The following is an 8,590-nucleotide window of genomic DNA, read 5'->3' as shown; positions in this document are numbered from 1 at the left end:
CCCAATAGCTGCGCCCCCTGCTGGACAAACCTCCAACAGCAGAGGCCGGATAGCTGCGCCCCCTGCTGGACAAACCTCCAACAGCAGAGGCCGGATAGCTGCGCCCCCTGCTGGACAAACCTCCAACAGCAGAGGCCCGATAGCTGCGCCCCCTGCTGGACAAACCTCCAACAGCAGAGGCCCAGTAGCTGCGCCCCCTGCTGGACAAACCTGTTGATGATTAGATGCGTTTCTCAGCTCTGTGGTGTTCCACACGGATCTGTTCTTTGCTTTGTTTGTTTTTGTTGATCCAACCAAAATACTTAAAGCTGCAGGTTGTAACTTTCAAATTTTTATTTATTTATTTTGTTTATGGATTTGTTAAAACAGACAGATAATGTGTGAAAAAGTCCAGCTGCTCTGCTTTCGCCCTGTGGTCTTACTGCCACCTGCAGAAATGCAGAAACAACCAATCAGAGCCAGGAGGAGGGACTTAGTGCTGTTCATCATGTCTGAATACATGCTGCTCACATCCTTCCTGTCTGCTACGCTAAAGCTGCTTCACCACAACAGAGGCATGAATGCTAAAGCTAGGTAGCATAGCCACTGATGACAGCAGATTAATGGTTTTCCTATAGCACTAAGTTGTTTCTCTGCTATTGGCACATTTAGCAGCGAGTACATGAGGATGATTGTCAGCTGACCTCAGCTCTGACCTTGATTTTTTTCCCACACATTATCTATCTGGTGCTGTAAGATTTCAACCTGGGCCCAGAGCTCAGCTGACCTGCTTCTTCTTCTCTGCTCCAGCTGTTTGAGCAAAGATCAGCTCCAGGCCTCCAGCCTCTGGACTGAAAATCTGCTTTCTGACTCCTGAATGTTTTTCTATCATTTGGTTTTACTGGTTGTTTTTCTTTCCATTAATGAATCCTCCATCTTGTTTCCTTGCTGAATAAAGTGACCGACTGTCTGACGATCACAAGGACCAACTGTTTGATCTCATTGATGCTGTAAATCTTAAATCTGATTTATTTCTGTCCTAAAACCAGCAGATGAGTTTCTGAGGATTATTCAGAGTCACGTGACTCCATCAGCTGATGATGAAACATCCTCCTGCTGCCACCTACTGGCGGAGCGCTGATATTACAACTCAGCTGATAAACACTCTGGGTCTTATTCAGAAAGAGGCTCAGCATCTGGAACATCTGGACTAAAGCAGCTTGTCCTAGTCAAAGGCTCCAGTCCTGCTGTGATGAACTAACATGTTGGAGCAAAACAGGATGTGTAGATGTCCAGATTATAATCCAGAATCCTTAAGAACCGAGCAGAACAAACTTCACTGCAGATGGAGAAATAATCCAGAAAACAGATGTTTGACAGATTTATATTGTAAACTTTTATTTTTCACAGTCAGATTCTGAGTCAGAACTTTATTTTCATCTTAATGATGAATCAGTTCCCAGATCATCCTGAACATGAAGTGATAAATGTTGAAGCACAGAGAGACTCTGAGACCTGAAGGAGTGGGAGGAGACAGCCAGGTGAGGAAAAACTGTTCTTATCTATCGATTCAGTGTTTTTATCATACAGACATTAGGCTGTTGTTGTTGTGCTATTAGCTAGCTGCTAGCTAACGACTTTGTTAGCAAATAATGTACATTGCATTTATTCCAGTGTTAGGTAAATGTATCTTGAAGGAGAATAGCACTTAAATAAAAATAACTTTAGAATTAATTAATTTAGAATTAAAAATAACTCAGCCTGAATTACCATGATAGATATAATGTGTGTCATTAATGAAGGGGAAAAAACTCAAACCAGACTTTAAGTTTAGGGTTCGCAGAATATGAAGTTAAAATTTTCCCCAATTATTCAGTGGAAATAAACTAACCTCAGTTAAGTAAAATAAAATTGTAATCAAAACTTTTGGAATTGTTATGATTTCTTTTTTAAAACAAAAAGTTTTGTTTAAATAACTTTTTTTTAAATTAAATAACTAATTTTTGTCTGATGAACTTAAAAAGTAATTTGCCAAACATAAACTTTTATTTGCACACATCAGAAATCTTGTGTTGTGATTTTGGGCCCCGCCCACGACGTCATGTGAGAATCACAAGCAAAACTTTGAGTAACAAAGACTCTCATTGGGCCTTGTTTATATTTTTAATAGTTTAATTCTGTAAAGACAAAATATGTCTGGTGGTTTAGCTCTGATTTACATGTGGTTTGTGGTTTGAATATTGCAATACTTTCCTATAACAAAATAGACCTGCAGAAAGAAATTACTAATAAAATATCTTACATATACATGGTGTTATGCTCTATATAGAGATGTTCGTTAGCTTTGATTGTATATCTCACAATTTAGTAATTTATCATTATTTATTAAACTCTGAAAGCTGAGAGGCTTTAATATTCTGTCCTAGAAGGAGGTTAGATGGGCCCTTTTTTTTGAGCCCCTGCCCTTTAGTGGCCTCTGCACGGCCCTGGGCAACCAATCTAATCGATTCAAAGGGCTTTACTGAATTGATATTGAATTGGAAAAATTCATTGACATTCAGTGATGGGTGGATATTTTTACCTCTAAGCTTTATAAATGATTCCAGAAACCACTAAATCTAAATCAGTCTGTAAAGAGAAGAAGAAGGAGAAGAACTGCCAGTCCGATCACCGGTCCAGAAGATCCGGCTCTGCTTCCTCTGCTTGAGACCATCCTTGACCCTGTGGAGGAGAACCAGCAGTGAGAACGAGGCGTCGGGTCGACACTGAAGAACAAAACATCTTCAAGCATTTCTGTCACAGGGAGGCAAAACGAGGCTGTCAGTGGAAACTGGCTCCACTCGGTGCTCAGTGCCAAATCAGGTCTTTCTTTGTTGTGCAGGAAGAGATTTTCCCCAACATGACCAGAGTTTTTGATTGTTGAACCACATGATCAGCTTCTCTTAAAACCATCTGTTCTGTTTTTATCAAACAAAACCAAGCTGAGACGTCTCCATCTGCAGCTCCACAGCTTCCACCATCTCTGCCATCCTTCCCTCAGTTCCCATCTTTAATCAACATCTGGAATAAACCCTGAACATGATCATTCAGATTCCAGGTCCAACAAATCACTTGGCTTGATGAGAAACTTCCCTGGCCGGCTGACCTGTCAGGTAACCATCAGGTGGAGAGCAGTGGACAGACCAGGCTCTGTCTCAGCAAAAGCATCAGCCGACATCTGGACTTCATCCGATGTACCAAAACCAATCTGAGAAACTCAGAGCTTTAGAGGGAAACTCACTCAGCCAGGAGCCTGGATCTCTAAGCCTGACTTCAGCTCCAGCTTACATCCTGTCTGATCCTCATCTGTTTGCAGATGATGTGATGCTGTTTGTATCTGTAAGTTAAACTGATGTGGTGAAGAAGAAGCTGAGCTGAAAGACAAAGATGATCTACAGAACCAGACAACAGAGACTAACGGGTCGGTCCTCCTCAGAGGGGACAGGGCAGAGAGCTGCAGCAGGACAGCAGGACTCTGCCCTGTCCTTCCTCCAGCTCAGACATGGAGCCGAGTCGTTTCTGGACGGCCCAGAGCTCAGCTGCTCTGAGCTGAGCTGGTTCAGATCCCGGATCTCTTCCAGCTGCAGGAGGAGCTGCCTGGAGGAACCATCAGTCTTTCTCCACTGAACATGTTACCTCTATGGCTCTGTTAGGTGAAAATCCCTCAGTCAGGATTATTTAACACCGTGTCCATGAGATGAGAACCATAGGATCAGAAACCCATGAACAGGTCAGATCCAGAGTGAGTTGGACTCTGACATAGGAAACCCTGAACAATGGAGACTCAGTGTGACTCTGAGCAGATGCAGTAAACAACATCTAACCCTGGATATGCAACCCAGACTAGTTCATTTGGTGAGATTATGACCATTAGTTTATTAAAGAGCTTATTTAATTTCCTCCACTCCAAGCTTTGGATGAGTAAAAGACACAATATGGATGAAGAACATCTTAAGGTCTTTAAAAACATGATGACCAGCAGGAAGCTGCTGAATCTGGTCCAGACAGACAGACAGACAGACAGACAGACAGACTCACCTCTAGTAATATCCAGGTTGATGATGTAGACGTGATTTAAATTCATGTTGTTTGCTCCTTTATAAATGACTTGACATTTGTATGTTCCTCTGTCTTCAGGCGCCACGTTCTTCAGAACCAAAGACGCGTCTCCGTTCTTCATCTGTCTGTCCTTCAGATCCACCCGGTTCTTAAAGGACTCATGCTGCTGATCTGTGACAAACTGTGGACTTCTGTACAGAAGAACAGAATCTGAACCCAGATCATTCCTGGTCCAGTCTACTACTTTGATAAGTCCGCTGTTTGTAAGCCGACATGGTAGAATGGCTTCCTGTCCAGGTTTCACTGTGATGTCGATCTGATCTGAAGGAGAGGAAACAAGACATTAAAGACTCTGGTTTCTGAGTTTCACCAAAAGAAAAACTGATGAATAATGAATATAAATAAGTTACAGAATATTTAAATGATCTGGTTCAGCTCAGCTGTTCTGGACTGTAAAGCAGTGAGACTCAGTGGACTCAAAAGAATTATATTAAAGTTTTCAACCTAAAGTTTTCATGTTGAGATGCATTTTTAGTATTGCTTATGTTTCTAAAAATAAATATGAGTGAATATTAAAAAAAGAGGTAACTCAACCTTGTTACCAGTCAGACTGGTTAGTTAACTGGTCACCAGTTTGACGTCTATCCCAGTGATTTATATGAAGGGATCCAGATTCACGATGACCCAACTCATCCTCTGTGATCCTCCTTTAAGAGGCTCCAGTCTGGTAGAAAACTGTTGGTCTCACCAACAAAAACTAAACATTATAAATAACTTTTATAGTATGTAATTATATAAATAGATTTTGAACAAGAGATTCCTCAAACAAATAAATTGTCTTTTCACTTATTTAACATTTTTAATACATTGATCTCAATAATGTCTTTTGCTAGTTCAAGATTTATGAAGTTTAATGAGTTTAATTAGTAAATATTGTAGAGATGTTTCTGTCAGAAGTTTCTCCATCTCAGTGGAGATGGATCATAAACTCATCTCATCCACTGTGGTGGTTGATGTCTCGTTTGAGGTTCACAACCATCCAGCATCTAACACTCTTATCCGCACAGAGTCAGTGGAGGCCTGGTGCTCATCTCCAGGAGAACCAATCACAGCCACTGGTTTGGAATGACATCATCTCATCTCATCCAACCATAACTCAGCATGGAGGCGGATAGAGAAACCCAGGAGGACAAAGCAGCAGCCAGAGCTCAGCTCCATGTTTGTTTCTAAGCTTCTGTGTTAATTATTATATTTACCAGGGTTTCTGTTAGTGCGGAGAAAAACATCTTTCCTGTTTTTTCTCTGTTTTTAGATGTGGGAACATTTAAATAAAAAATATTTAAAATAGGTTTATTTTTTAATTGTATTTTATGCTGAAGTTTTTACAGTACATCATCAGGGAGTTAGGAAGTTACAAGGTTCAGTAAAATCACTTAGAAAACAATACAGCAGTTTAATATTACAAAATACATCATTTTCTTTTGGGTACGTGAGAATTTTCAAAAGCAAAACTTCTTTACTTTAAAACAATCATTTGAATTCCTCTCTCAGACCACAACCCAACTTCCTCCATTATTATTATTGTTATTATTATTTTAGTCACAGTTCTGATTACAGACGCTCTCAGTGAGTGCCAACTGAGTAAAATTCAGACTGAGCAACTTTACATGTAGTTGCGGATAATACAATACTTTTACTCAAGTACTAGAATTATCTATTTATTTCATCTCTTTCTTTTCAACTTCTGCCAAAATATCAGTGACTCTGTAGGTTAACAGAAAAATAAAGCAAATAAAAAATAACTGATTAAAGGAAAATGACAACAATTGATAATGTTCTGTTTTTTCTTTGTTCTGAAATCATCCACCTTAATTCAAATCCAAATTTCTTTATTAATCCCAAAGGAAAATTAAACAACGTAAATAATAATAATGTAAACTTCTTGTCTTTTTTTGTTAGTTTTTCTGTTATTATTCTCTTGTTATTTGTAGGGTAACAGAAAATTTGCACTAATTTGTTGGTCTGTAATGTTGAGTAGTTGGACGAAATCAACCAGCAACAGACAGAAAACAGCAGCAGGAACCAACTGGACTCCATCATCAGATCGATCTGAGCCTCCTAAAACTTTACTGCCATAAACATCAACATTTCCTCAGAAAAGGAGGTTAGTGTGAGTTTCTGATGTGTTTAGGTGGAACTTACCAGAAAATGTGTAAGAAATGCCTGAGACCAGAACCAGAACCAGCAGCTGCATTAAAGACGCCATGAGGAGAAACAACCTTCAGATCAGAGGACGAGTCTGAACTTGCAGACAAAGCAGTTCACATATTTCCTCATTTAAAAAAACAGCTGCCGTTTCAAAGAGGCGGGATTATTTCAGTCTAAAATACATTTAAAAAATTTTATTTCTCTAAGTAAAACTTTATTTTATTTAAATATTTTGTAGATAATAGATGAAGTCAGACGTTAAACAGTTAAACCAGAAAAACAACTAGACTGGTCAAACCGGAACTGGGTTTATTATTTACTGAAGGTCTATTTTATTCATCCACAAGCAAAAGTGTCCAAATCTGGACAGGAAAATAAACCGACTCTTTGTTGTGTTATTATTTTATTAGCTAAAGCATAAACCGCATTATTATGCATTTAATTCATTATTAAATCCAAAATAAAACATACAAAATAAGAGCAATGACAACTTCTAACAGAATCTATCTTATTTTGGGAGGTTCCGGTTGGCCCAGTGGATCCGCCTCCTCCAACATGTCCATTCCTGCAGCAGCTGCTAAATGTTCCTACCTCAGCTAACACCACCACCCCCTCCTGGTGCTCCACCCTGTTTCTTGATTGCTTTGATTGGTCAGCTCAGACTGGACATTTTCACTGCAGTGGCTTGAACAGCGACACTCAACGCGACACGGTTTGTTTGCAAAAGACTCGAACTGTGGCAAAACGTTTAAAATAACAGCAAATACTATCAACTGTTACATAAGGGACAATGAAATACAGCACTTGCTCTCAGTGTAGCCCAAGAGTTTAAAGGTGTGGAAGAGTTTGATGTTGTGGTTTAGCATAGCGCTACATGATGCAGAGCTGCAGCTGTCATGTCCCACAGAGCTAAAAATATGAACCATCATCTGATGTGACTCATTTAGTTTACTGTAAAAATCTGAGCTTTGTGTCAGTGAAGCATCCAACCCATTAAATCCCAACTTTACCTAAATAATCATTTTTTATTTTATTTTGCTGAGTCCAGACTCTGTCGTCTTACTCACTGCAGGTTCAGGTACTAAATATTAATCAGCTTTAACTCTGACAGACAATTGTACATAATCACCTGCACAACTTGTTTGATGATTTTCTGATTTGACACTGTGATTTGAATATTGAGCAAGAAGTTTTGATCATTTTAACTCTGTTCTGAGAAATGAACCAAAGCTACTGAGGAAACCTGCATTGTGAACCAGCATTAATCCTCCTGCAGCCTGAGAACGAAGCTCAAGAGGAGCAGCAGATGTCACAGCAACAGGGCCGTGCAGAGGCCACGACAGGGGCAGGAGCTCAAAGAAAAAGGGGCCCATCTAACCTCCTTCTAGGTCAGAATATTAAAGCCTCTCAGCTTTCAGAGTTCAATGAACAATGATAAATTATAAAATTGTGAAATATACAATCAAAGCTCAGGAAAATCTCTATATAAAGCATATGTGGTAATGTGGCCTCGGTTTTCCCTTTTTTTGGAGTTTTATCTATATTTTGATTGCTTGTATGTTTTGAAGTTATGTACTTTCTTAGGTTTAGTTGAGTTAAACTTGAGTTACTGTTTTGCATGTTTTCTGATTGGTTATTTTGGAGGTCACGTGCCCGGATATCCGGCGAGGCCCACTGCACCGGCGCAGGTGCTATGCATCTACATAATGAGCATGGAGACTGGGAAGGACAGAAGAAGGCAATACGTGGCTAGAAAAGGAGTAGACGGACCTGAGGTGATCGCGTTGTTGGAGCTGGAGGATGGTGCATGCAGACCGGTGGACTAGACGGGGAAACTGGTCGCCGTTGAGGAGCGGGTGACTGGATCGCTGACGAAGTCCGCCAGGAACTGGAGGATTAGCCGGATCGAACCAACAAGGGGCTGAGCGTGGTGGAGGACCGCACCCTTCCTTCTTGCCCAGCTAAGACAATTATAGACTTGCTTATTGACTTATTGTCAATGACTGCCTGCACCTCCTTCTCTTTTGATTATTTGTTGTTGTTTTTTTAAATAAATTATTGTAACTTTTATGGGTCCGCTTTGAAACTGTCCAATCCCTGCAGTTATTTATTTTGTACACCACTCGGGTGCCACACATACAACTATACAAGATATTTTATTAGTAATTTCTTTCTGCAGGTCTATTTTGTTATAAGAAAGTATTGCAATATTCAAACCCGCAATTTACCAAGATATGTAAATCAGAGCTGGTGGTTTAGCTCTGATTTACATATTTTGTCTTTACAGAATTACACTATTAAAAAT

The 8,590-nt window shown here is 39.8% G+C and overlaps 2 protein-coding genes across 5 annotated transcripts in view; one reads left to right on the top strand and one right to left on the bottom strand.

The window, feature by feature from the left end:
- The window catches only part of LOC103131372 (high affinity immunoglobulin gamma Fc receptor I-like), a 77,625-nt gene that overhangs the window by 3,270 nt on the left and 65,765 nt on the right, over positions 1 to 8,590 (top strand). The window lies entirely within an intron of this gene.
- Positions 2,347 to 6,403, bottom strand: LOC103131369 (coxsackievirus and adenovirus receptor homolog). Its single transcript, XM_007542992.2, has 3 exons — positions 6,280 to 6,403; positions 4,057 to 4,398; positions 2,347 to 2,700 (listed from the first exon to the last, which is right to left on the bottom strand). The coding sequence occupies exons 1-3, from the start codon at positions 6,341 to 6,343 to the stop codon at positions 2,603 to 2,605; spliced, it is 504 nt and encodes a 167-aa protein (XP_007543054.1). The 5' UTR covers positions 6,344 to 6,403; the 3' UTR covers positions 2,347 to 2,602.

Source organism: Poecilia formosa, unplaced genomic scaffold, assembly GCF_000485575.1.
Source record: "Poecilia formosa unplaced genomic scaffold, Poecilia_formosa-5.1.2 Scaffold750, whole genome shotgun sequence".
Lineage (NCBI taxonomy): Eukaryota > Metazoa > Chordata > Actinopteri > Cyprinodontiformes > Poeciliidae > Poecilia > Poecilia formosa.
The sequence above is the reverse complement of the archived record's forward strand: the minus strand, read 5'-3'. Positions and strand labels throughout refer to the sequence as shown.